Source organism: Osmerus mordax, chromosome 2, assembly GCF_038355195.1.
Source record: "Osmerus mordax isolate fOsmMor3 chromosome 2, fOsmMor3.pri, whole genome shotgun sequence".
NCBI classification, from domain to species: domain Eukaryota; kingdom Metazoa; phylum Chordata; class Actinopteri; order Osmeriformes; family Osmeridae; genus Osmerus; species Osmerus mordax.
In genome coordinates this window covers 3,078,457-3,106,372 of record NC_090051.1, presented here as the reverse complement: position 1 = coordinate 3,106,372, position 27,916 = coordinate 3,078,457, and the positions used below count along the sequence as shown (strand labels likewise).

General features: G+C 46.2%; 4 protein-coding genes across 5 annotated transcripts in view; 2 read left to right on the top strand and 2 right to left on the bottom strand.

Moving 5' to 3' along the window:
• The window catches only part of ppp1r9ala (protein phosphatase 1 regulatory subunit 9A-like A), a 29,044-nt gene extending 25,999 nt beyond the window's left edge, over positions 1–3,045 (top strand). The window contains exons 19-20 of the mRNA XM_067255112.1: positions 774–962; positions 1,232–3,045. Of these exons, the coding sequence (XP_067111213.1) occupies positions 774–962; positions 1,232–1,390 (348 nt within the window). The 3' untranslated portion in view covers positions 1,391–3,045. The remainder of the gene's footprint in view (positions 1–773; positions 963–1,231) is intronic.
• Positions 3,046–3,142: 97 nt separating this feature from the next.
• On the bottom strand, positions 3,143–7,457 carry pdk1 (pyruvate dehydrogenase kinase, isozyme 1). The gene is made up of 11 exons (XM_067255117.1): positions 7,091–7,457; positions 6,330–6,471; positions 6,134–6,205; positions 5,858–6,042; positions 5,583–5,678; positions 4,975–5,052; positions 4,798–4,874; positions 4,569–4,667; positions 4,381–4,491; positions 4,067–4,180; positions 3,143–3,948 (listed from the first exon to the last, which is right to left on the bottom strand). The coding sequence occupies exons 1-11, from the start codon at positions 7,197–7,199 to the stop codon at positions 3,808–3,810; spliced, it is 1,224 nt and encodes a 407-aa protein (XP_067111218.1). The 5' UTR covers positions 7,200–7,457; the 3' UTR covers positions 3,143–3,807.
• Positions 7,458–7,834: 377 nt separating this feature from the next.
• Positions 7,835–9,844, top strand: ppil2 (peptidylprolyl isomerase (cyclophilin)-like 2). The gene has a single exon (XM_067255115.1). The coding sequence runs from the start codon at positions 8,039–8,041 to the stop codon at positions 9,617–9,619; it is 1,581 nt and encodes a 526-aa protein (XP_067111216.1). The 5' UTR covers positions 7,835–8,038; the 3' UTR covers positions 9,620–9,844.
• A 613-nt stretch (positions 9,845–10,457) lies between these two features.
• Positions 10,458–25,728, bottom strand: itga6a (integrin, alpha 6a). Of its 2 annotated transcripts, XM_067255113.1 has the most exons (26): positions 25,635–25,728; positions 18,786–18,913; positions 18,601–18,680; positions 17,774–18,035; positions 17,227–17,358; positions 16,422–16,635; positions 16,103–16,296; positions 15,901–15,995; positions 15,649–15,776; positions 15,455–15,544; positions 15,301–15,362; positions 15,034–15,203; positions 14,801–14,944; positions 14,555–14,670; positions 14,280–14,439; positions 14,085–14,171; positions 13,918–13,997; positions 13,742–13,819; positions 13,502–13,604; positions 13,219–13,395; positions 12,963–13,061; positions 12,762–12,878; positions 12,540–12,638; positions 12,294–12,419; positions 11,914–12,041; positions 11,330–11,468 (listed from the first exon to the last, which is right to left on the bottom strand). In XM_067255113.1, the coding sequence occupies exons 1-25, from the start codon at positions 25,664–25,666 to the stop codon at positions 11,934–11,936; spliced, it is 3,081 nt and encodes a 1,026-aa protein (XP_067111214.1). In that variant the 5' UTR covers positions 25,667–25,728; the 3' UTR covers positions 11,330–11,468; positions 11,914–11,933. The 2 variants fall into 2 exon arrangements, with proteins under 2 accessions (XP_067111215.1, XP_067111214.1); XM_067255114.1 differs by lacking the exon at positions 11,914–12,041 and having other exon boundaries at positions 10,458–11,468.
• Between the last annotated feature and the right edge of the window lie 2,188 nt (positions 25,729–27,916).

Here is a 27,916-nt window from a genome sequence, read left to right as displayed (position 1 = left end):
GATGGATGTGGTCGTGAATGGCAAGCTGAGAATGTGGTTGCATGCGCGATGGGCTGTCCTGCGTGGTGGCAGTGTAGCACTCTTGTCTTCAGCTCTGGAGTCTTGTGAAGAGCACTTGTGAGCTTTTGTCGGGGCAGGCCATTGTGCTGGTCTAGTCAGTGGAACCTTGGCTGCACTGGTGCCTGTGATGGCTGCACCGGTGCCTGTGATGGCTGCACTGGTGCCTGTGAGGGCTGCACTGGTGCCTGTGATGGCTGCACTGGTGCCTGTGATGGCTGCACTGGTGCCTGTGATGGCTGCACTGGTGCCTGTGAGGGCTGCACTGGTGCCTGTGAGGGCTGCACTGGTGCCTGTGATGAATGTCGACTGTTTTGGCCTGATCCACTTGTGGTTTATGTATTCGTGTCGATAGATGTATTTTCGTCAGGTCGAACGAATGTTTAGTGTTTGTTAGTAATTACAGCTACATGGACATGCTACCTCTGCATGTTCTGGATGTGACCTGAATGGCTGTTAGTGAACACTCTAGACTAGTGCGCATGGCTTTGGAAGTTCTTTATTTGGGCCTTTTATTAGGGTTATGGCATGTACCAAATGTGTTATCGCTACATCCTGTAATATGGTGTTTATTGTTATGCTCTGTTTAACTTTGATTTAACCTTCTGTATGTGATCCAGAGGACCCATGTTTGGAGATCCAGCTCCCACTGCTCTTATGGAATGTTTGTGTTTGTTTATCTGGTCTGACGGCATCTTTCTCTTCATGCTCTGAAGACTTTGGACGACGAACCCGTGCCCACAGGGAAGGAGTACCAATGGCAGAACCGCCCAGTCTCTGATTGGACCAATCAGCAAGTCTGTCACTGGCTGATGGGCATGAACATGGACCAATACACTCCTGAGTTCACTGCCAAGGGGGTGGATGGCCAACAGCTCATGCACCTGGACAGTGACAAGTTAAAGGTAAAGGTGGAATTAATAGTGAACTGCCGAAATGGCCACAAAGTGTTGTTTACATACAGTAGAATCAGCCAAGAATAATCTGAACCTGGCTGGCAGTTAGTCTCTACAGACATTCTTTCAAACAAACTCAATCTACTTAAAAACAACTGTTGTTAAGGATATGCCAGATGTAATTGATAAAATACCAAGTGATTGAAAAGTGTAAATGGAGGGGCATTCAGCGTGGCGTGATGACCAAACTCCTTGTGTGATTCCTGTGTCCCTCCCAGGCCCTGGGTGTGTCCAGCCAGAGCGATCGCTCCACCATCAAGAAGAAACTGAAGGACATGCGCAAGGCCCAGGACAAGCTGGAGAAACAGAGGGAGAAGAGGGAGAAGGAGGCGAGACGCAGTGGACGGCTGCCCCCCACCACAGACTCTGTCTGCTGAGACCCTGGTCCCACCCAGCCCCGCACCCTCTGTCGCCCCAGACAGCACCCAGCCCCGCACCCCCTGTCGCCCCAGACAGCACCCAGCCCTGCACCCCCTGTCGCCCCAGACAGCACCCAGCCCTGCACCCCCTGTCGCCCCAGACAGCACCCAGCCCCGCACCCCCTGTCGCCCCAGACAGCACCCAGCCCTGCACCCCCTGTCGCCCCAGACAGCACCCAGCCTCGCACCCTCTGTCGCCCCAGACAGCACCCAGCCCTGCACCCCCTGTCGCCCCAGACAGCACCCAGCCCTGCACCCTCTGTCGCCCCAGACAGCACCCCCTATCGCCCCAGACAGCACCCAGCCTCGCACCCCCTGGCGCCCCAGACAGCACCCAACCCCGCACCCTCTGTCGCCCCAGACAGCACCCCCTGTCGCCCCAGACAGCGCTTCTCTAGCCTGGGCCAGCTGTTTCACACAGTGCATACATGCCATCCACTTCACACAAGTCAATACGTGCGCACAAACCTTTCATTCATGACTGGTGTGTCTGCTATGGCCACAGAAATGGTGGAGCTTTGTTCTTGTGTCGATTCAAGGTGTGATTCAAACCACTGAATTGTCTTTCTCTCACTAAATAACAACTCAGCAAATCAATCTTGTTTATATGAATTATACTGTACTTGCTTTTATATACAGTAGTTTAATATGTTTTCCACAATTGCAGCAACCCTTTTGACACTACAGTTGACATAAAATGTATGATGGCATATTAGGCATGTGACCAAAACCAGAACCGACCATGTTTTTACCACTATAAATGCTTTTTGTCTTTAAGTTACCAAGTAGTATGTAGGTGGAAGATAGGTGCACAGGTGGAATGACTTCAGTACTGCATTTGACCTGTTTTATACTATTCTTTGCTTGTGTAACTTACCTGTGGCCATGTACAGATATTTTCTTGCAGGAACATTGTACAGTTATTGAGATAAAAGCACTATTATCGTTAAGCTTCAAAGGGTGACGAGGTTTTACATGTATAAACAGTTTTATACATACAGTATGCCTATTAACTGCATAACTTTTTAAAATGGAATTAATGATTAAAGTCCATCATTTAATACTTTATACTTTTTCTACTAAGTAGAATAGCCTCTAATATGAGAACATTTTTGCTAAATGAAAGGCAAAACGAATCAAGTAATGACGAAGAGAATGCTGCTGACCCTGTCTCCAACTGTGCCTGTGCTTTGAGAATGGATGATTTACTGCTCTGTGGCCCAATTGAACCAACAATTTTCATGCACTGCTGAATGGTACCAAGATGTTGACTGTTATTCCACGCAGCATGCATTCCCCACATGGTGGGGTGTCTGGGTTCATGGGAAATGAGATGTGCCTATGACAAATGAACCTGTTCAACTGTTGACTTAATCTCGTGTTTTGTGTCAGGATGCACGCTGAGCTTCCAGTCTTAAATAGGATTTTTCTTTATCCGTGCATGATTCAATGTCTCATTGATTAAAACTGCAGGTAAGAACAAATTTGTTAGAATTCTTCCATGTGTTTAATCAGAAAGTGCACGGCTGAAATGTTCCTATTCTTGGCACAGAATGACAACGCAGCGTAAATAAACAAAAACAAATGAGGTGTTTGTGGTGCTTATGGTTCTAGTGTAAGTAGCACTGACTAACACTGACACAACTCACCAAGGGAAAAACAAGATTAGAACTGTATTACTCAGCTACACAAAGCAACTATCCCCAGGGGTACATGTTCGAATTCCATTTATTTGAGTAAGGAATCCCATATAACCAGACAGAGACTGAACCACGCCTCATGGTTCCCACGCCACCTCAACAGGTGTCTAAATTAAACATTTCAACCTGTAACAATCACTTTATTGTTCAATAACAGTTTGTGTCACATCACCTAACAAGTTATTGCAGTCTTGTTTTCTGCTAAAGAAAATACAACAGGTACGATCATGGCAACAGAGTTTATAAACACAACACTTCATTCTACTTGTGCTTTCCGTTTGTACTGAATAAATAAACTTCTTTAGCAACAGTTGAAACCAAGCCGTCCTTGCCGATCATACAACTACCAGGAAACAAATGTTCCTTCTTGGCTTCAATACACGTTAAAATACTTTTGATATCTCCAAAAAAGTGCATACTCTAGCTGTTAAAGAATGATATTCTTCAATTCAGCTAAGTTTATTATTCACATTATTTAGCTTGGCACTACAACTTGGAGCTGAAACTTCAAACACTGTTTCTACGAGGGGCAAAGGTTTGACAGAACGCCTGAGTGCCCATAACATCATCCACACAAAATCCAATCCAAACAGCAACCCGAAACCATTCATGACATCTGGTATTGGTGCAAAACTGTTTGGAGTTCCCCTCCTGGCTGCGTCCAGCCCTCTGGGTCTAGACGCTCCTGAAGGTGGTCATGTCTTTAGGCTCCTTGCTGGGGACACACCAGTCGTCCGCTTCCTGGAGGGTTTTGTAGTGCTTCCACGCTGACTTGTTGTAAACAGGAAGCCTCTCGATGGACTCCGTGGATAGTGCCTGGTCAATATTATGGGGTAGCACCACAAAACATACAAAAAAAACAGGTAATTATTCCCAATGTTCTTGCTTCTCCATGTAAAGCCATACAGTGTTTGTATCTATTTGAATATTTCACCCGGATATAAATGATGGCATCAGTGCCGTAGCCCTCCAGTGAGTACAGCTTCAGGTCTCCTTGAAAGTACCTGGCATACAGTCGGGAGATGGGCAGGCCGTAACCAAAACCAGCCTGAGGACAGCAGCACATTCAGCCCATGAAGATAAAGATGATGAGGCTAGATGATGGAGGAGTTTGTGAGTCTTAAGGCTGTGCAGTGACAGGGGTTCTGGGTGGTGTGTGTGCGCAGTGACGGGTTCTGGGTGGTGTGTGTGTGTGTGCTGTAACAGGGGTTCTGGGTGGTGTGTGTGGGCAGTGACAGGAAGACCTACCAGAGGGGTGGCTCTGGAAGGTTCCATGCTTGGCCGGGGAGCGGTGGAGTAGGTGTAGGTGAACAGCCGGTCGATCTTCCGCAGTGGGACGCCTCCTCCTCGATCGCTGACCTGGGGGAGGACGACAGACAGGTGACCTTTGACCCTAAGGGTGGGGGGTGCCGCAGTGCGGAGAAGCAGCGCTCTACCTTGACGGTCAGGTCTTCAGACCCCAGGGCGACCTGGGCATGGACAGGTGGATACTCCATGACATCTCCATACATCTCCATAGTGGCTCTCATGGCGTTCTGCAGAAAAAGAAAGAAATTCCTATTCCCTTTACTCTATGCAACAATTGAATGGGTAACTAACCTCACTGTACAGTTTATGTAAAGCCTCAAACCATTGGTAAAAGTGAAAGATGTGAAAATCATGTACCTTGAAGAGTTCGAACACCATGTGGTAGAGATGAGAGGGCACGTACACCACAGTCACAGGCTTGCCATCGTCTTTCACTGGCAGAACCAAATCAGAAAGACCGTCAGAAAATCTACAACCACTTAGTCATATAAAAAATAAAAAATAAAGTATGGGCGATGAAATCGAAATGGTCACCATTAAATTCCTCCAGAAGCAACTCTGGGGAGTTCATGTAATACCGGTCACATAGGTTTCTCGCGTTCTGGTAAGCGTCTATGGAAGAGAGGGAAAACTCTTGATGTTAAGAGCCAGCAACACTGCAGTCATCACAGCAACGTTCTCACACCCTCTGAAACATCTCATTCAAGGACTTTGCAAGGACTTCACAGACCCAATTCCCTCAAATTCAAGAACCCAACACAGCATAGTTTGCTAAAGGTTAATTACTGTTACAACGCTGAGAATTTCTATAATGAGAACTAGCGACTTTACAGAGGCCCACAGATAACAGTTAAAAAGAGAGACTTGAATGTGTGAACACTTCTTCATTGTGTCGTGTCACAGTGATGACACTGTCCAAACTTGCAGCACAGAACTTCCATTTCTATTACTGCACAAAATATATCAATTCAAATACTTTCTGTAACCCATGTTGATATGTCCGTTTCCAAAAACTTTGAAAGGCCTTGTTTTGGTTTTTTCTTTTTCCCAAATTCACTAACTTTCAAGGATTTTAAGGACCCATTGGTGCCCTGCCAAGGTAACACTTCAGTGCATGATCAGCAGGCACAGATTACACTCACCCTTCACCACTTCGGTGACACAGCAGTGAGGGTCAATGCTCCCAATCTGTTTAGGATGAGCTGGGTTCACTTTCACTTTCCCTCCAAAGAGCAGGGCTACAAAGACAAGTACACACACACGTTGAAATGATAGATGACTGACAACATTAGGAGTTGTAATGTTAGCATATGGTTTAAGTTACAACGCTCCCATGTCTACTTGAGGCTAACAGCTGAGCCATATCTTGGCCCTTGACAATAAGTGAGAGCTTTAACAGATGTGGCATCATGCTCACTGTGCTGGTTAAGAAGCATCCTGATGGATATCCTGCTCATGTAGAATCGATCGAGGAAATACTGGACGTTCTGGCTCACGATGGGGTCGGTTCCATAAGCCTCCTTGTATTCCACCACCCCCTGGGCCATGGTGGGTATGACGTCATTGTGTCGATTCCGAATCTTTATCACAGCATCGGTGAAGCTGCAATTGAGACCCAGTGAGCAACGCATGCAGGAATGGGTGGTCATCAAAACATAACCTATATTTTACAGAGCCCGTTAAATCAACTTACTCATATGTGACTTTCTCGTCATTAATGTTTCTGTCCTTGAACTCGATAATTTCCTGAAGACTTTGCAGATACCTAAAACCAAAAAAAAGAAAGAAAAGAAAGCTAAAGAGTTCCTTGAGGAGGTTGTTTCACTTTACAAACAAGACACTTAAATCCCTCAAGAGAGGTGAAGACGGGCGCTAGCTTGTGTACTCACCAACTCTGGACCAACTTGACCGACGGGGTCCTCAACAAATTGTCAGGCAACAAGTTAATTTCCTTCATTATGTTGGCCAGCCTCACAGGCAACTCTTGTCTGAGAAACACGAACGACGTTTTCTCACATGCATTTTCAGAACCTAGAAACAGACACAAATTAGCCTAATGCAAGTAACTGTTCTTCAGAAGGAAAAACCATCTAGACCAGGGGTGTTAGATCCTGGTCCTCAGGGGCCGCTGTCCTGTACGTTTTAGAAGTTTCCCTGATCCAGCACACCTGATTCAAATGAATGATCGTTATCAGGCGTCTGCTGAGCTTGCTCATGATCCATTCATTTGAATCAGGTGTGTTGGAGCAGGTAAACGTCTAAAACATACAGGACAGCGGCCCCTGAGGACCAGGATTTGACACCCCTGACCATCGGTTTTCAAACTGGGGTACGCAAACTCTCTTCAGTGGGTACGCGAGAAAAAATCCGTAATGTCGCACAATGCATTGTATTTATTATAATTTGGCGATCTAATATATGTTTAATCTCTCTTTCCTATAAACAATAGATGCGTTGATGTTTCAATTGCGTGCTGATATTGTACCATATATAGCCTATTCTATTATATAATTTCTATAATATGATTATATCAGATTGGGGTACGTGGTGGACTATATTATTTATAATGGGGTACGCAGATTATAAAATTTGAAAACCCCTAATCTAGATTGACAGAGTTGCTTTCTAAAGTGCCCATTGTTACACTTACCAAAATCCAAGAACTGCTTCATTGAGAGGGGTGATGGTGAGAATCTGGAGTAATAATCGATGTGTTTTGCGATTGAGACATTGCTCATGAGTGTCCTTAATAGTCTCATTTTGACTGATCTTGGGTTTGTGTTCGTCCGGCTTGTTGATAGCTGGCTAGCTAAAAATGAATTGTAGATTAAACTAATACGTGCCCACAGACGAGCTGCCGGCTGACCATAGCTAGCGAACAAGCTACAAGAATGCAAAGCGAAATCTTACCATGGTCATTAACATTAGCTGGCTAGCTAATTTTGCAGTAGCGCAACCTGTTTTATTGGGGTCAACAATATAAATTAAGAGGTGTCTCCCAGGCTGGCCAGAGTCAAAACACTGATCATTGACAGTCTATCTTTGTCCTCATTGGCCCAAGGCCCTTAGCTTTTCACATGCGTCACTTGTAGTAAAAGTGCTTGGTCCCGCCTTTTCCGCCTCATGGCCCCGGAAGCAAAATCAAATGGTTTTATTTTATTGTTTTAGTAAATATCACAATTCTGTGTAACAAACAAACAACGATTATAAAACGTACATTCATGGCGTTGTTATTTAATTGATTAAATTACTTGAGAACGTTAGAATTGTTGGGTTCAAGAGAGAGCGTACGTGATCGTTTGGACTACAGATCCCATTTCTAGGAACGGGCGAACGATGCCTGACTTATCACGCATGTACATGTTCTAACCGGATGTGATTGCTACGTAGTAGCTAGTAGCTCGTAGCTTTTTTCTTTGCTAACGTCGATAAAACTAAAAGAGAAGAAGAACAAGAAAAGAAGGAAAACAACAAAGATTAAAAAAATAATACCTGGAACTACCAGCTGAACTCCAGCGTGATTTACAGCAAGTTGGGCTCGCTAGACGGCCAGTACAGTCAATTTACGTTAATTTGTTTACACATCACATCAGGAAAAATGGGGAAGCGACAACACCAGAAAGATAAAATGTACATAACATGTGCGGAGTATACCCATTTCTATGGTGGGAAAAGACCAGATATACCGCAGGGAAACTTCAGGCGTCTTCCATTTGACCACTGCAGCTTGTCCCTTCAGCCGTTTGAGTACCCTATGTGCACACCAGAGGGAATCGTCTTTGATTTACTGAGCATCGTTCCTTGGATTAAAAAGTATGGTACAAATCCTATCTCTGGCGAGAAACTGGAAGCAAAGTCCCTAATCAAGCTTCATTTCAGCAAAAACAACGATGGGAAATATCATTGCCCAGTCCTGTACACTGTCTTCACAAACAATTCCCATATTGTTACCAACAAGGTCACCGGCAATGTTTTCTCCAATGAGGCGGTGGAGCAGCTGAACATCAAAACCAAGAGTTACAGAGATCTCTTAACGGATGAGCCCTTCACCCGCCAGGACCTTATCACTCTACAGGACCCCACAAACCTGGACAAGTTCAACGTGTCCGACTTTTTCCACGTCAAAAACAACTTGAAAGTTCTCGACCCAGATGAAGAAAAAGCCAAGCTGGACCCTGCCTATCACCTCAAAACAACCAATCTGGAGACCCAAGAAACACTGGCAGAGCTCTACAAAGAGTACAAGGGAGACAAACTTCTGGCGTCCACCATGAAAGAGCCCGTGGCCAAGAAGACGGATAAGCTGAACGCGGCTCACTACTCCACCGGCAGAGTGTCGGCCTCCTTCACGTCCACAGCCATGGCCCCCGCCACCGTCCACGAAGCCGACGCCATCACAGAGGACACCGTGCGCTACCAGTACGTGAAGAAGAAAGGCTACGTCCGCCTGCACACCAACAAGGGAGACCTTAACCTTGAGCTGCACTGTGACAAGGTCCCTAAAGCGGGGGAGAACTTCATCCGCTTGTGCAAGAAGGGCTACTACGACGGAACGGTGTTCCACCGGTCCATCAGGAACTTCATGATTCAAGGTGGCGACCCGACCGGCACGGGGACAGGAGGGGAGTCGTATTGGGGGAGACCCTTTAAAGACGAGTTCAAGCCCAACCTCTCCCACACTGGTCGAGGGGTGCTCAGCATGGCGAACTCGGGGCCCAACACCAACAAGTCCCAGTTCTTCATCACCTTCAGGTCGTGCGCCTACCTGGACAGGAAACACACGGTGTTCGGCAGGGTGGTGGGCGGCTTCGAGGCTCTCACGGCCATCGAGAGGGTGGAGAGCGACCCCAAGACGGACAAGCCCCACTCGGAGATCAAGATCATCACCGCCACCGTGTTCGTGAACCCCTACGAAGAGGCCGACGCCCAGATCGCGGCGGAGCGCGAGCAGGAGCTCCAGAAGCAGGAGGAGGAGCGCCGGGAGACCGACGCCTCTCTGAAGAAGCCCAAAGCAGAGCAGGCACCCCAGACCTTCAAGCCCGGCGTGGGGAAGTACATCAACCCTGCAGCAGCAACCAAGCGCCCGGCTCCAGCCAACGACAGTGGACCATCTACCAGCGGAGTGACCGCTAAGAAACCCAAAGGCAAAACGGGCTTGGGAGACTTCAGCTCTTGGTAGCACACATCCACAGTTTATCTAGGCCAGAATAAACCCCTTTTTTTTTTCTTTTCTTTTTTTTAACTTTAATTTCAACCATCTATCTACCTATCCTTCCCTTTGCCCCAAATATGACTATTCTTGTGTATTTTAAACATTTGCTTCTAAGTTTTGTCACTAGTTTAGAGAGCCGTCTTCAAAGACAGTAAATCTTTTTTATTTTTTAATAATTGTAACAATATGTCTCACCTTCGATGGATGATATTGTGCTTTCGTAAATTCAACAAATTCATTATAATAAAATAAAAGAATTCTGAATTAAAGTTGTTTGGAATGAATATCAGTTGCAGTAGCTAAATCAAAGACAATACATTAAGAGAAGGTGATGTTACTTTATGTAGAAATAACGAAATCCGAAGTAATTAAGAATGTGTACTCTTTATTGCATTTTCACCAGTTACATCTGTTGAGATGTACATTCATGTTGGACATTTTCTTCAGATCAACATCAGCCTAGGTCTTTGTACAGATTTTCCCTTTTAGATTGATTGGCCTCAGTGTTGTTAGACGATATAGGGCAACAGTTTGACCGATGCAGTTACCACAAACACACGAAAAGCCTTAGAAAATGTAAACAAAATTGTACCTGAAGTCAAAAACTAAGATTTTCTCTCAGCATCCATCACATTTTTATTACAATGCATATTACAGTAGTCAACGCATTTTGTATGACAACATTTCTTTATGATTGTTGAGTGGAGTTCTAACAGGCAAGTCTTGAATGAATATAAACATTCAACACAGAAAACAGGCAAATGGGATGTCAAGCCATGTTCTAATCCAATGTTTCGGAAATAAAAGCAGCAATAAAATGAATTGCTCCGTAGCCATGGCATTGGTTTAATCAAATCACAGTATTTACCAGAAGAACATCTTTTACATGGACATATGGATTAGGTCATGTTTGAGTCAAAAGCTTTCTTAAAATTGCAAACCTAGAGAGAACAAACAGCAGTGAGTCATTCTACTGTGTTGTCTGTACATTCATGACAACTACTTAAACAGCAGAAACAAATCTTTGGCCAAATACATTGGTTACTATTTAACATGTAATGATAACAAATAAATATACAGTGTGCTACATTATTTTCATATATACAAAACATTCCAGTCAACAGCCTATTGTAATTGTAGTAATGAGACAACAAGACATCAATTGGGCAAATGAAAGATTTATGTAAATAAATGATTGAAAGATGAGAATTATTTCAGTGTATCCTCTGTATGAGTAACATTTTCAAGTTCCTGACCTTGGAAAGAAGGCAAGTTAACTTCATCAACAAGTGGGGTGCCCCTGTGGCTCATCAGTTAGTATGAGTACCATACGGGCATATGGCCTTAACACAGCAGCTTTCCAGCTTGTGCCATTTCATGTCTTCCCCTCTTCACCTACATTTCCTGTCTATTATCTAACTATCTCTGCCGAAAAAGGACAAAAATATTAATAGATTTCTTTTTTTAAGAATAGTATTTCAACAAATGTTTCTCAGCCACTGAAATTGATGAGAACTCTTGAAGCATAATTTATTTCTTAAATGCAGTCCAGATGTAGGTAAAGTTAAGAGTGTGTAAAAAAAGGAACAAGACCTGACTAAATATATAAAAAAATAAGAGGTTTGTGTCCCCAAAAGTCATGAGGTTCTCATCAGGAATAGCTCTCATTTTCACTCCAGGTTGTCATCCATGGTTTCCTCTCAAAAGAATTCAGCTTGACTTTTCCATCTTTAAAATGGCGAGCTTCTTTTCGAATCCGTACGGCGTTGTATCTCGGAACACTGTCGCCTTGTTTGGAGCGTTTGAAAAATCCACACTGAAAAAGGCAAAACCGCTTTGTTACAAATAAGGTATCATTCAAGCCTGGCTCTCGTAAAAATATAGCAAAACATTGCATGTTTGAGCGAAAGCAAGCTTCACATGTAGGTACTATTCCAGAATACATTTCAGCACAACCAAGCCAGGAAAGCATTTGCCTAGAAAAACAGGGCGCATTCACAGCACGCAGGTTTGAACAGGATAGAGCAATCGTTGTAAAGAACAAAAAACGCTGATTAGAAAAGCGAAAAAAGACTTTGCACATACAGATATCATGCCTGTCGAGCACCACGATGAGCACGTGTACATTACGGTTTGCATCCCTTTTAAATCAGTGTGTTGGCCACAGCAGAAGCAGATTTGCCATGTCAGCGTTTCCTTTGAGGTCAAAGGTGAGTTAGTCTTGGTTAATCCCACACTCCATGCGGACATGGCTGCTTTACCCCAGGTCTGACAGCTGCTCTCACGCCTCAGTAGTGAGTTTCTCTTTGTCAGAGGGCTGCACGTGGATCTCTGCCTTTTGATACGCAGCATCGTACTGGTCTTTCGGGGCTCTCTTGAAGAAGCCACACTGAGAGGGAGCAGGGTGGGGGTGAATAACTAGGAGCAGCGCTCCAACAGAGACCACAACACCGTAAAGAAGTGTCCTTAACACTTCATCATGTTCATCTGAAACACCGGTGGACATTAGGATATCCACCTGCAGAGAAATGTGCGCCTGTGTCTAACGATAGATTGGGAACGTAGATAAATCAATAATGTATTAAATGTAATTACAGATGCTTTTCCCCCCCCCAGACGGGTACACATGTTGTGGACCTACCTTCCAGAGCAGGAACACTAGCAGTGCCAACATCAGGATGCCAGCCAGAACCGCCACCACGATGATCCACCAGGGAACCCCTCCGTACTGGGCCACAGTCTTCTCTGGGAACACGGTCACTCTCACCTGACAGGAAGGAGCACAATAATGTCTGATGCTCCCTGTCCCTCGCTGGTTTCTGTCCCTGTGTTAGGAACGACCTGGTTTGCAGGCGGAGGGCATCTCAGCGGTGGACACGTTTCCTACCTGCGTCTCTGCGTTCTTGAGGACCATGTTCTTTACAGGAGCGTCCAGGCTGAGGGACGCTTTCACTATGATGTCGAGGTAGTTGTAGTATGCATAATTCTGTTTTAAAAAAACAAACGATTGATCACTGCAAACACACATAGGGTGTGTGTGTGTGTGTGTGTGTTTGCGTGTGTAGAAGTCTGTGCGTGTGTGTGTGCATGTTCAAGCGTCTCCTCTGACCTCAATGAATGTGGAATTCCACAGACGAGACCTTAAAGCGATCACTGCAGTAGTGTCCAAGCCCTGTAGGGGGCACTTGATCACCACACATTTGGCATCATAGCCATTGCCACACATCTGAGGGAGGAGAGTTGAGGGTTTTGTTGAAACAGGCATCCTATCTGCTACTGAAATTCAATGTCAACCTACAGATAAACTCACCAATATTTTGTGTTTCCTTTTGTCGGTCAACAAAGAAATTTTGCCCCCAGGTGTTTTTCGTCCCCCAGCATCACGCTTTTGCCTGGACGAGTTTGACTCCTGAAATGACATCATCATATTGTCATCATCATAAGAAACAACACTAATAAGAATAGTAACATTACTCATTTGTTAGAAATGTAAATAATAGTTATTGTTGTTTTTTTTATTATTATGTAACATTAAAAGTCGAAGTGCTAGTGAAAGGACCAGCTACCTGAATGTGTTTGACAGAGTTGATCTCCCTCTCGGGGGAGCAGCGGATCTCCTCCAGGCCGCTGCTGCTGATCTTCACCAGGTACAGGAGCCATTTCCCGTCCACGTTCTCTTTGGGCCACTGGATGTTCAGCGACGCCGTGCCAAACGACCTCAGGGGCTTCCCCAAGTTGATGATCTGGAGGTGCAGAGAAGGGTTGCAGTTAGGAACGGCGGCTATTGAGTAATATAAAACGGACAAACACTCAGTACAAGGAATTCAGACAAACGATGATCATATTTACCCTGAATTCATAGTCTATCAAGCTTCCTATCTCCTCCTCTGTCTTGATAGCACTCTCTCCTTTCACTTTACCCCCGAAATACACTTGTGAGGGCTTAGCCACCCTGGTGAGAACAAAGCAATCATTTCACATTTACATTTGATGGCTATGTGTAAATATAATTTCACATCAGATATATGCTATATACTTCACATATATATATGCCCAAAACAGGTATGAACATGTTGATAGACAACTTACCCTGCCACTGAGAGTAACAGCTCAATCACCACTTTTGCTTTGGCTTTTACTGCCACCATATTTTCCTGTGTGCTGGTCCTGAAAGACAAATAAGAGATGGCTATCAGATGCTACAAATTGCAGGGGGATTTGGGGTGTTTGATTCTGTCTGAACTAAAATGGGCAGTGCTACTCACGTTTGAAGCCGCAGGTCAATCTCAATCTCTGTGGTGTTGAGGGAGATTCCCGCAGTGCTTAAGATGATGTAGAATGTAACCTAGAACAGATCATTTCTCCTTTAACATCCACCCCTACAGACACAGGGGACTCGAGAACGCTATCTTTTCGGAATACAAGCACGTACCTCCGAATCTCTTTTAAACGGGTTCCCCAGGTCGCACTCTGCTTGGGAGCCGTTCTGATTGGCGAAACAGATCAGCGGCTTTTCCCTCTGAAAGAAGAGCGGCCATTTTAGCGTCACGAAACCCGTTCACGGGAGGAATTAGGGCGAGTCTGAAGGAGACGAAGGAAGAGCGCGATGCTGCCGCCCCCCTCTCACCGTGCTCTTCTGCGCTCGCAGGCCGGAGTAGGACAGGGCGCTGGGGAAGCGGCCAATCAGCTTGGCCTCGTGGGCGTCGTCCCCGTGCCTGTTCTGGACGGTCACCTCCAGAGCGATGTCCTTCTGGTCGCTCAGAGAGACCACCGGCAGGCCATTCTCCCTGCACAGACGCAAGAGTCAACCGCTTGTTGAAAACGTAATCACCCGACTATACTACCATGCAGGTCTCTGTCATTGATGTACCCTGTTATACTGTAGGTACTGTAAACACTCACACAGGCAATGGAGGGAAGACATCTTGGTTGATCTCTCTATAGCAGAATCTGTACTGCAACTGTAAGTTGCTCTGGCAGATATTATCCTTCCCACATCCCTCCTTCAAAAAGTTGACCTGCAACAACAGCACATCAATAAGTCTACCGTGCAACTATGTTCATCAGACAGGAAGACATGACGTCTACACGAGCACGACATGTATGTGATTTATATTGATTTATTGGGTTGTAGCGTCGCATGGTTACCTCAGAAAGGACCTTATTGGACTGTGAGGAGTCCAGAATAGGCACCAGAGGGGGTAGATTGTCCTGTCTTTTGTGGCGCTTGGCACCCTGAATGGCCACAGACACCTCGATTGGAATAGCGTGCAGCTTATCTCTGATGTTCTCCTTCAAACAGAAGGAACGAAAGAAAGAAAGTCTCAAAGCTGAACTTCCCCACTGATTTCTGATGACGGAAGTATCGGAGTATCGGATACCTGAAGTTTGACTTTGGTCTTGACGCACGCTCTCTTGTTCTGTCCACGGAGGTCTAGTATTCCGGTGGACTGGTGGTCCTGGTCTGAACCGGACTTGTTCAGGAACACCACCCTAGAGAGCAGTCCCTGCCTCCTCCGATCGGCCTCCACCTCAAAGGTGTAGCTGATCGCTGTATGGCAGATAATAGAACAAAACACAATTGGAAAAAAAAAGGAATATGATTTATTTCAATGACGGACAGAGAGAGCATGAAGTACTTGACTCACTCAGTTTGGGGCTGTAGGAAGCTGGGTTGCATTTGTAGGTGAAGCACGCCTCCACATTCAAGCTAAGGACAGTAGATGAACAATGTCACAACACAGCGTTCTTTGTATCTACATACTGAATGTGTACCATTGTTACATCTCTCCACCCACTTACCAAATGTTGTTTCCGCATGTCTTCTTGGTGAGGTCGATTTCTTTAGGAGTAATTTTCACCTCCAACTTGATGCTAATAACTGGCCTTGACCTAAGATGACCATGTTTTTTATTAATAGATGTTTTGAAGTAACTGTGTGAGGTTATGACTGAGTTGCAATGCACAGTAGGACAAGTTAGCGTTAGCTACTGCACCTGTAAATGAGCGCCGTGTCAGAGAGAGACCCCACAGCCAGGTCCGGGTAGGAGTTCTGATCCAAGTCCATGTTCCCCGCCAGAGAGTATCCAAACATTCTGACGCTGTGGCGTTTCCCCTGGAGGATCTGTGATCAAACGGAAAGACACAAGGACAAGAGTGTATGAACATGAGAAGTTCAGAGCAAACGCTCCCTCAGCCTGTGATATATGACAGAGCCGCATGTGCTCATCCGGCCGCGGAGAACCAACCTGTGAGGGCTTCGTGTGGATTCCTTTAGCAGAACCATGGTAAATGTAAACCTTTCCTGCCCCTGCATCATCATACGGAGCTCCAACAGCAATGTCTGGGACAGGAAAACCATGTCAGAGATACACAGAAACGCAGTGAGAGCCGAGTGAGGGAGAACAGAGACACGCAGAAACAACCGCACATGCTCGTTTGGTCGCCGACCTTCATAGGAGTCTTGATTGACGTCGCCGATGTTTTCCACGGCCAGTCCAAACATGGAGTCTTTGGTTCCGTTGAGGCGGACCGGGATGACGTTGTTCCACCGTCCACCCTGGTTGATGTACACGTAGACGGCCCCTCCAACATCCCCTTCCTTCATGAAGAACTGTGGGGCTCCCACGACGATGTCCTGCCACCTGGTGTCACACATGGAACAACCAGTTGGTCACGGGAACGATGGAAACGTGAAACGTCGGTCACATTGACGTTGCTGTTCAGATCAGTGTGAGGTGGAGAGTGTTGCGGTCAGTGTCATTCGTACCCATCTCCGTTCAGGTCGACCACAGCGACATCATATCCGAACGAGGACGCCAGCCCCGGGCCTTCCAGAATGTGCTCCGGGGACAGCCGCGTCGACGCCTCGTTCTCCTTCCTCAGTAGGACCACAGCCCCACAGTGATTGGCTCTGGGGGCCCCGGCCACCACAGTCAGGCCACGCCCCTTAGTGATGCTGTGACCAGAGTCAAGGGAGAATCCTAAAACAGGGAAGAGCACAGGAAAGTTTGTTTTTCCGGTAAAACAGAGTGCTGTACACGCTGTATAATCCTGAGTTTGACATGGTTTTACTTCAATGAATAACTGAAAGTGGATCTGAGACAAAAATATGTATCAGTTGTATTGCCATACATGTCCAATCAAATCCTTTGATTGTCCCTCAACCATATACACAAGTGCAACAGTGGGGGAAAGTCTTGGGTGCAGTTCCAGGAAATGTACAGGCAATGTAGCAGTGTCAAAATCACTCTAAACTGTAATATCTCCCCTTCATTTCAAGCATTCAGGCAAGCAATGACATGCAAAATATATATCTTCACAAAAATGGAAGTGTTAGCCACCATGGAAATGGAGAAGTTCGAGTCTCATCGGGCACCTGTAGGATCACAAACCTAAGTAACTATTGGCCGTGACATCGCCGGTTCCCTCAGTGGTTACCTGCAGCGGGAGCGACTTATACAAAAACTGATCAGGATATGCGGAGGACAAGCTGGTCATGAACACGACACCTAAATACACAAAGCACAGCTCACACAGAGGGGGGGTAAACTGCTCCACACTCGAACACCCACCTAAGTAGCTGTTAGCAGGGACAGGCACAAGATCAGGGTCCAGTAGATTCTCATCTCCAACTTCGAAGGGGCCGTCATCATAAAATCCCATTTCCAATAAAGTGTTGTTTTTTTGCTCTACACGTACAATGCCTGGTCGGGGGGGAGGGAGTGAAGGGTGCGGGAGATGTTTATGGAATGGTCCTTGAGAAGATTGATAAATATAATCATGGAGTCGAACAAAACAGCATATTATACCAACACATGAAGACCAAACATGATATGACAGCAATGAGAAATGAAAACAGCACTTGACAGGCAACAGAAAATATATAAGTATAAGCATTTCATGAAGTTAACTGACTGAGTATGCTGCTATAATTTTCCTTGCCTCAGGAAAGCAACAGAATTCTTTGGATTTTGCCGATGCATAAGGAGAACTATATGTTTAGTTGAACTAAGCATGTGGCCTCCAGCCTCATCAAGGCCTCACAACGGACTCCTCAGTCCTCAGTCCATCCCGTCACGAGATCCTGCGAGTCAGTATTTCGTCCGAACAAGCGCGTACCTTTCCAGTTGTAGGCCCCTGGGGCTCCGAACACCAGGTAATGGTAGTCCCTGGTGAAGGTGGCCGCCAGCCCCTGCTGGCAGGAGCCGAACCTCTCGTGGCCTCGGGCGCGGCCCTCACAGAACTTCCAGTTCCCTCCGTCCTCGTCTGACGAGGTGTCGATCGTGAGGTCCTGGCTCAGGACGTAGCAGCGGCCCGTGATGTCACGGGACTCCTGGGGAGTGTTGACGAACAGACGTCTCTGGTAGCGATGGGCGCACGTCTGCAATGACAAGAGGGAGGGGGGAGGGGGGGTGGGCACGGTCATGTTCACCCTTCCAGGAGAGTTACACTGCTCGACAAAATACACAATACATATATGAGGAATCCCACATACTTAGTCCAGGAAATGGCAGGTCACTACTGAGACTACTGTGATGTGGCTAGGAAACACAGACCGTTCCTTGACGCTGACCACTAAGATACTGTCAGGACTATACACTGCTGACCACTAAGATACTGTCAGGACTATACATTGCTGACCACTAAGATACTGTCAGGACTATACACTGCTGACCACTAAGATACTGTCAGGACTATACATTGCTGACCACTAAGATACTGTCAGGACTATACACTGCTGACCACTAAGATACTGTCAGGACTATACACTGGTGATCCTTAAGTTTCTGCTGTACTTCACAAAGGCCCTATTTACATTTAGTCCGTTTTAGCAGACGCTCTTATCCAGAGCACTACTTGTACCGCGTCGCTTTGGGAAAAAGCGTCGGGTAAACGAATGAAAAGTCACAAAATGTGAATGCACTATTGTGACCCCTGTGACTCACCACGACCTTCCCCCCGGGTCCCTGGCTCTGGACAGTCACTCCCATCCACTGGTCCTCCTTGTTCTCCGTCAGACTGTCCTCTGTGGGGACGCAGACACACGGGACCGGTCACCCTGCAGTCACACGCCGCGCTGTGACCACTAAACCAACATTTTTGCATAAAAAGGTTGAATTGCGCGTCTCACCTTCGTTGTCGAAGTCGATGCGCTCGCAGTCATCGGATTGGTCGGTGATGTCACAGCTGTACAGGCCTCCTGTTCTGTTAGACTTCTGGTAGGCTAGACCTTTAGCTCTGGGAGCACCAATCAATAATCTAGAAACAAAACACATGCGTTGTAATGCCAGATCTCGTAGACAAAGTTCGATGTAGTGTGGCAGGGTAGATCGCTTACAAAACGTCTTTTAAAACACGAGTGACATCAGCAGATGTTTGATATGCCTGGATATTCAACACTGCAGCTGTCATACTCAATATTTCATACTTATATGAAGATTTAAAGGACGCATCATGCTAAGATCCCCAAGAGAGGAAAGCATAACGATATGTATTGATGCCATATGCTCCTAGCCAGAACATATCAGCCACAAAGACACTTCCTCTAGTGCACACTGCGGCCTTCACACGCTATCTCACTGCACGCAGGACAGCGAGCCGTGAAAGAGCACCCAGCGCACAGAAGCACAGCAGAGGAGGGGCAGACAGTTTGCAGGGCTTTGGAAGACTTCCTGTAATTACAGACTGTGTTTGGTCTTTTATCTGGCGGCCCCAGAGAAGCCCTCCAAAGCCAGGCGATTGTGACGAGCCGGCTGTGGAGCTGATGCGATGAAGTCTCTCCGGCGGGACAGTGGACCGGTGTGCTCTGTCTGGGGGAGCACAGGAGCGGACGGGCTCATTTGGCGCGCGCTCAATAATGGGATTGTCCCGTACAACATTATCTCACTAGCCACAATGTATTCAAACCCCCCCCTCATCCCGATGAAGGGCCCTAACAAGAGCTGCATGGACGTCTTCCAGGGCTGACTGATGTTCACACACACTCTGGTTTAATGTATGCAACCATATTTCATGTTGCCTATGACTGATACTTCGATGAAGCATTCCGAGTGACATACTGGAAAGGCTTTTACGAGTTGGACCTGCTTAGTGGCACTTGAGTAAATGAAAGAAAAACGACTTGCGCTAGTCTATAGTCTATAGTATAGTCTTTAGTATAAGCAGGCCAACAAACAGGCAGCTCACCAATGGACAACCACAGTAAGAGAAGAAATATTGCAGTAAAACAACACTACAACAGCCATAGGGTCCTAAACCTCAATTTCCCCTGGCCAGTGAGAGTCTTAGCCCCTTTAAGGAAATCCTGAGTAGTAGTGTGGTTTGTGCTCTTTGACCAGAGACAGTAGCCCAGAGACAGTAGCATGCTGCCATTTGCATTTGCCTCACACATTGTATGTAACACAAGGACCGTTCGGTGCTAAAGTAAACAACATTTCCTCAAACAGGAAGGGTCCTCGTCCCTCTCTTCCTCTGCCCTGCATGATCCCTCTGTGGTCTGCTCTGTAAAACCAGCTATCGACTGCTTGGTTAGTGTCCCGGCCTTTCATTTACCAGGCGAGGGCTCCCCTGAGGAGGCCTGCAGGCAGAGGGCAGCTTCCCTGCTCTGCTTAAGTCTCCTCCTCTCAATCAACATCCACTGACATGCAAACACCAGCAGAGTCAATACAAAGATTTTCACTTCAATTTCACAGCACATTAGTCGAGCCCCAATTCGAGCACAACTAAAAGTACGACGGACTTTGGTTCATTCCACTTCCGCTCGTTTGTGCTTTGCACTTGTGAATGCCAGCACCCCAGAAGCACAAGGGAGGGCTTGCAAAGGGAAACAGCACATATGTGCAGAGCTTGTAACACAGAGATGAAGGGGGCCGGTATCTCCCGACTTCACAGCGTGGTGTCTCGGTGATGGTTGTAGAATTTGGCAAGTAGCTGAAGGGTAACATCGACATTTACACGCAACACTCGGGGCTTTGCGTCCAAGTTCTGGGGGGGACACAGAAACAAGATGTTCAATCACGAGGAAAGGAAAAATACCCTCTGACTTCTCCCCTCCAGGTCGACTCGGCCAGTCGTGAAACGACCGAACAATCAAAACCGGGCACGGCTCGCATTTCCAAGCTCCTTCTGAGAATCGGGGTTTCCGATTACAAGAACCAGGGCTCACTGTACGGCAGTTTGTCTGTCGTTGATAGAGTTGATCTGTAAATGAACAGTGTCCAAGTGGAGTGATGGGCACGACCCCATGGGTCTTTGTTCCCAGATGTGCTGGGAGTCAGGTGGCTGATTGGTTAGGGAATTGGGCTAGTAATCAGAAGGTTGCCGGCTCAATTCCCGGCCGGGAAAAATGACGTTGTGTCCTTGGGTAAGGCACTTCACCCTACTTGCCTCAGGGGAATGTCCCTGTACTTACTGTAAGTCGCTCTGGATAAGAGCGTCTGCTAAATGACTAAATGTAAATGCTGTGATTCCCTCCCAGCTGTGCACTCAGAGCCCAAACAGCCCCCCCCCCTGCAGCTGTTCCAACGGTGTCCGTGTGTCCTCTCACACCACTTGGCGTCTGACGGAGGCTGGCTACGTACACAGCAGGCAGCGCCAACGCGGGAAGCAGCCGCTTGTGGACGTTAGATCCTGCTCCAGGGCTACTGGAGCGCGAGTCGACAGCCAGGCTTGTGAGATGTGAGACGTATAGCCTAGCTGGTATCGCCTGTTAAGAGAGAGACCGTGTTGGGGGTGATGGGAGAAAGAAAAGCATGTTGATTCTGGATTCCAGATTCTATCATGTTACATGTGCACAGATGGCCTGGTGTGGTTGGTCAGATGGGCTTTTTCTCTCTGGTTTCAGAGGGAATATATCCTGACCGCATCATCGACCCCTCCCCCAGAGCTATTCACAGAGGAAGTATCTAATTCATTGTTTTCGAGAGGCTGCATTAAATATGGCGAACGGAAAAGGTGAATCTATGCTTAACCCCTCCGCTCCACAGGAATCCATATGAATAGAAGGAAGGAAGGAGGATCTGTGTGCCACAAAGTAGCAACAGCTCTCGCTCAGAACGAGGTTGTTCTCTCAATGCAGCCATCAGGGAACCTGAAGGATACAGTTACACAGCGATTGTTCACCTCATTCTCATTAGATAAAAGTCTCTCAACAACCTAGATTTGGTGATTATTTCTTTTCCACAGGCAGAAACGCAGAAAAGCCCTGAGGCATGACACTGTCACACGTTTCAACCACAGGGTCTACCTGTCGCCGTGGCTACACGAACCACAAGGTCTATCTGTAGCCGTGGCAACACGGAAGGTATAAGACAAGTCATGAAGGTTGTGCTTTAAAAAGGAGGAAAAATCAGCCCACAATAGAGCACCACTTCCTGCAACTGTGATCAGCAGGGACGCTCATGGACCTCAGGGACCTCAAGTGGGAACTGAACATCAGCTCCCTCATCAAGAAAGCACAACAGAGGATGTACTTCCTTCGGCAGCTGAAGAAGTTCAACCTGCCAAAGACAATGATGGTGCACTTCTACTCAGCCATCATTGAGTCCATCCTCACCTCCTCCATCACCGTCTGGTATGCTGCTGCCACTGCCAAGGACAAGAGCAGACTGCAGCGTATCATCCGCACTGCTGAGAAGGTGATTGGCTGCAATCTGCCTACCCTCAAGGACCTGCACACCTCGAGGACAATGAGGGAGCGAGGAAGATTGTGGCCGACTCCTCCCACCCTGGACACTCCCTGTTTCAGTCACTCCCCTCCGGCAGAAGGCTGCGGTCCATCAGGACCAATACCTCACGCCACAAAAACAGTTTCTTCCCTTCTGCTGTTGGCCTCTTCAACAAGGCCAAGGGACCACACTGACTCTAATGACTTCTTGCTTAAAACACACTGCTTTTTGCACTGCATTACAATAATTGTATCTTGTACATTTGTATTTTTTGTAATATTTGTATTTTTGTATTTTTATATTGTAATTTACGGCAACTTATATTTTATTTTATTGTATATTTAATTCTATTCTAATCCCACTTAGTACTGCTAGTTTATGTACCCTTAGTATAGATAGTCCACATATTTAAATTTTAGGTATATGTTTATTGTATGCACCTTCCTGCCAAAGCAAATTCCTTGTCTGTGCAAACTTTCACGGCGAATAAATCCCATTCTGATTCTGATTCTCATTAGATCAGACGTATCTGAGTTATGTCATGTACAGGAGCTCCAGACCAAGGGAGCCCTCACTGTCCCTTATCCACTGATGAAGTAGATAGATCAGTAGACAGATGGATGGATGGACGAACAGGTAAATGGTGAAAGGTACCTTAGTGCAGAGAATTTGACTGCCATCAGTCACCAGGGGTTGCAGGTTCGAATTCCCTTTCTGTAGCTTTGGATAAAAGAGTGCTAAATGACCATGACATGCACTTTAGGAAATTGCAGAATTGTGGGTTGACACGTTGATATTTGGGTTCCGGCACATCACCCTACGACTTCCTGTTAAACTGCTGACCAGTTTCATGTTAGTCAGGGCTGCACATTAACTATCTGTGTTTAACTGAACCTCCACTTGGTCCACTGGTTTTAGCAGGGTCACATGACGGGATCCCTGGGAGATGGTAGCCAGGTGGAACAACGCTGTTTTCCTGCTGCAATGGTGTCAATTACTTCAAAATAATAAGTTATTCAATAGGTTATTTCTTTGTTTGTGTGTGAGGCAGGTGGGCGGATGTTAGGAACACAATCACAGTCTCACTTTTAATAAATAAGTCTCTCCCCCTTCCTCTGTCATTCTCTCTTCCTCTTTTTCTCTCTCTTTTTCTCTGTCTCTCTGTATCTCTCTCTCTCTATATATATATATATCATTCACTCTTTCTCTATGTGTGTCTCCCCCCTAACCCCCTCCTTTTTGCCACTGCAGTGAATCTTTACGTCTTTCAGCTTCACTGGAAGGCAGCCCAGTGCCATTGCCCTGAGACATTCCACGCTCCTGTTTACCCCTCAAACATCACACAGTCTGCTGGCTTTCAAAGTTCTACTCCAGCCCCCGTGGCGTCACCTGGTTCTCAATAACTCATTTCAGCTGAACTATAAACATGCCATATAGCCTATTACTATTCAATACAGTACACGGAAAGTGACTAAATTCATGACCCATTACATGCGGGAGCAGAACAAGGGATGGAGGCCGCAAACACCCAGATAAAATTCCTGGAGAAGAGTAATCTAGGGAGATCTAAGGAATCCAAATCTAGATTGTTATTAGCTCATGGGCAGCAGTTTGGCCTCCCCATGGTTGACGCCGCAAGCGCCCCATGGTCGCCTAGCAATTAGCCTAAGAGCTAGCTTGTTGGGACTCCCCCCCCCCCCCCCCCCCGGTAAGCGCTGTGGATCTGACAGGCTTCGACACGCAGCCCCCCCTCCTCCTGCCCCCCCCCCCCCCCCCGTTCTCAGCTCAGGTGGCTGAAACACACCTATGAGGCCCCGATTCCTCCACAACTTATCCATTACTACCGATTTGTCATTGCCATGTGGAGTGTTTATGCATGTTGAACATTCCACGGTAAAGATGTGAGAGGTTACTGTTTCACATACAGTACTTTAGCGATTTTATTTGTTCTACATTGCAAGTCCTTGACTGTTTAGAATTTGAACCACCTTATTGCTGTGCTCGCTGTGTGTGACAGGTGGGTGAGAGTGAGACGCCTGCCTGTGTTCAATCTGGATCACTGCCCTAACCTCTCTCCCTCTCCTTCTCTCCCTCGCTCTCTCTCTCCCTCTCTCTCTCTATCTCTCTCTCCCTCTCTCTCTGTCTCTGTGTCTGTCTCTCCCTCGCTCTCTCTCTCCCTCTCTCTCTCTATCTCTCTCTCTCTCTCTCTGTCTCTGTGTCTGTCTCTCTCTCGCTCTCTCTCTCCCTCTCTCTCTCTATCTCTCTCTCTCTCTCTCTGTCTCTGTGTCTGTCTCTCTCTCGCTCTCTCTCTCCCTCTCTCTCTAAATCAATGATTCACCTCTGCTCATGTCACACTCCTTCACTGTGATTCATTGTAGTAAATTGGTAGCCAGAAAAAACAAAACAGTTTTGATGATGGGAGTTGGAGCCTTGAAGTCCATGACCACTGCATCCGCGTGGCCTCTGGACACAGCATGAGTTCACTCATACAGTGAAGAGTACTCGAAACTGTCCAATAACTTAACTTAAAAATAGCTTTCCTTCGCCATTTGCATGACAGTATCTCCTTTGTTTACTGACTTCGTGTGACGGTTAGAAGGTTCGCTTTCTTTCCAGTCCATATAGGATACGGTGCCCCGCTGTCTAACCCCTCGCAGGGGGGATTGAATCACTTTCTTTTCAAACAAATTCAATTAACATGCATGATGTCCCGAAAGACAACGCTCGTTACCTCAGTGTCGGCATTGTTAGCTTATAGCAAGTTTCCTGTCAAAGGGCATTCCCAGCACAATGGCTGGCACCCACGCACTAGTGAATATCAATCCGTCATTGTGCCGCTACAGAGTATCACGAGTTGCCGATGTCCCTCTACCGCAAGCATGGCCATGTATACATGACATTTATTATGGGGGTTATTAGGTGAAATGCATTGACATCGTGCTTGAATTAAAAAAATATTTGAGCATATCACAATGTAGTGCAGCATATTAACTTCCAGACAATTCACATTCAAATGTTGGCATTGTTATATTGTCATTGCCTATACAGAATATTGTCTCAATAGGCTATTGATGAAGTTATAGCCTATATAGCTTAAATCTCATCGCAGAGTGGAAAGTGCGCAAAAGTCTTTATCCACTTCAACAAATTAATCCGGCTCCTGGAATTTGGTGAATGAACCTGCTACCGCGCGTCAAGTGTTGGTGAACCCGCTACAGAATAAGAAGGGAAGTCAAACAAACGGATGCAAGTCTAGCCAGACAATTAGTCTTTCAGCATGCTACTGAACCAACACAATGCAAAAAAATACTTACATTCTTTTGTCGGGATTAAGTTGCCGATGCATGGCAAGAGAGAATCCAAATAAACTGCCTGCTTCTCCGTCTTTCCTCAGAATGTTATTGGTATCCAGGTTGAAAGCTAATATGAAACCCCATTCTAGCAAGTGCAGAAGCGCAAGAGAAACGGATAAATGTCTCCTAGAGAGCCTCATCGCGTTATAGACCTAATCGTTATTCCCGTGGTCCAAGTTGTGCCGGTAGCCCCGGTGTTCCAGTAGGCTCGGGATTGCCAGCTAAATACTGCCGTTGTTTTCCCGGGGTAACGGATTAGAAGTTCGTGCAGTGCAGTCCCTCCTCTTACTCTCTCCACACTCTAGCCTTTACGTCACAGCACGGGCTGAACTGAGCGCACCAGACACCAAACCTGCCTGCCCCTAAGGCCTGCCCCTATCACTGACTACAAGGCTCTCAATTATACCCCTACTTTCTTTAAAGCTGTTGCCTTCTGACTTTATTTGAGGTGATTTGATTGTCTAATTATTGAAAAATGTGGTGCACCAACCTGTATAACAGTTCAGTAGTCTACCTTATAACTCTTGACAGTTATCTAAAAGTATCTATAGGTTGCCTAACGAAAGACAAATGCAGTAGCCTTTGAAGCTAAGCAATCAGTACTGGTTGATGCCAGATGGACAGCAGGTCAACTGTGAAGCTAATCAGCTGGACGGATGAACCTCACAAATCCATGCAGACAAAGAGATGGGCAGGACTGCCCCACTGCTGTGGCCGAATACTGCTCTCATCTCTTTGTCTTTCCTAAGCCACAAGGAATGGAACTGTTCTATCCATAGCGGAACTCTGTACTGGAATGTCGACTAACACCTGATGTCGAATAATGTTCATGTTACTCGGGTTTTATGAATATGACAGACAGGCTGGTAAATGATTGCGTGTTCACTACTGGACATCATACATGGCGAGTCCATTCATATAGTTGCTGATCCAGACATAAATAGCCTCTAAAATATTAACGAATGTACTCATTACTATCACCTGGCGATAATGTGCAGTTGGCGGTTTGTTAATTATTCATATCAACATGATTGGGGTGCCACTTTGTAGTCTACTGGCAGACGTGGCTGCATCTGTGTGGGGAAACGTCATCCTTTCCACAAGGAAACTTTCAATCACCTTGGCAGCTCCCCCTCGTCAGAGGAACATAGTCCTTGCGCAAAATAAGTCCCGTTCTGCTCCAAAACATGTCAGAAACACAAAACAATTGAATGAGTCACTGTGGGACAGATGATAATCAGGATAGCGTTTTGTAAAAGGCGGGATGCCTACTGCCCTGCCTTTTGAACTACAGGGCAAGGCTGTGAATAAAGCTAGTGTTAGGAGATTGCTGAGTCAAAGTGTGGGCAATAGTCTGTCTCATTGCTGGACAAAGGGGTTAACACAGTCTGTCGGCATATCCTGTGGGACAAGATGTTTGATAAAGTGTCCTTCAGCCCTCAGGACTACTTTTCCAAAGATAATACAGAGTGCATGGAACATGGATGGATACACATTAGCCCCTCTGTTATTTGGGTGTGAACAGTCCTCTGGGAATGAACCATGATGATGCAACGTTTTGATCATTCTTTGAAGGCTTTTTTCAAGCTTGAACTGACCTGTGCCTTATTTCAATGGCAAAATACAATACAATGTGGTCATTGTCAAGACCTCAAATTCAAATCTGCCGCATTACAGCAAAACTTTGAGAGAGAGAGAGAGAGAGAGAGAGAGAGGGAGAGAGAGAGAGAGAGAGAGAGAGAGAGAGAGAGAGAGAAAGACAGGGAGAGAAAGACAGGGAGAGAAAGGGAGAGAGAGCCAAAGAGAAAGCAAGGAAAAGAAAGAGAGAAGTGAGAGTGGCAGACAAGAGGAAAAGGAGAGAGATATAAATAGTTAATTTCCACAAAGGGGTGGTGTTGGGTATGTCTGTTCACTGTGCCAAGATGAGTCAAAAATGAAGGATTCAGTTATGAAGATCACAAGACCACAGCCAAGGTCCTCAGGACAAGTCTCTCACCAACATAATCCACTTATCTCATGAAGTGGACAGATTCACGGCTGTACAGAATTTACGTGTACATTTAACATTTCTCAGACTACAATTCAGGAAAAAGCATTTCTGGAGAATTGATTTTATTACAACTGTAAAATATTAAATACAAATTTAGACTGCTTTTCCTTTCATGGAGTTGTCTAAAAGAGGATTATGCCAGAGTACATCTGAGTAGCACCTTGTTCTCACCAGAGGTGACAGACTCTGCTCA

Coding starts and splice junctions, on each gene's coding strand:
- pdk1 (XM_067255117.1), bottom strand. CDS start 7,199: ATGAGACTATTAAGGACACTCATGAGCAATGTCTCAATCGCAAAACAC. Junction 6,043..6,133: donor GACGAGAAAGTCACATATGA/GTAAGTTGATTT, acceptor TCTCAATTGCAG/CTTCACCGATGCTGTGATAA. Junction 4,875..4,974: donor GCTTCTGGAGGAATTTAATG/GTGACCATTTCG, acceptor TGGTTCTGCCAG/TGAAAGACGATGGCAAGCCT.
- ppil2 (XM_067255115.1), top strand. CDS start 8,039: ATGGGGAAGCGACAACACCAGAAAGATAAAATGTACATAACATGTGCG.
- itga6a (XM_067255114.1), bottom strand. CDS start 25,666: ATGCATCGGCAACTTAATCCCGACAAAAGAAT. Junction 18,036..18,600: donor GACCCGGGGGGAAGGTCGTG/GTGAGTCACAGG, acceptor TTGTCATTGCAG/ACGTGCGCCCATCGCTACCA. Junction 15,777..15,900: donor TCCACACGAAGCCCTCACAG/GTTGGTTCTCCG, acceptor GTTTGATCACAG/ATCCTCCAGGGGAAACGCCA.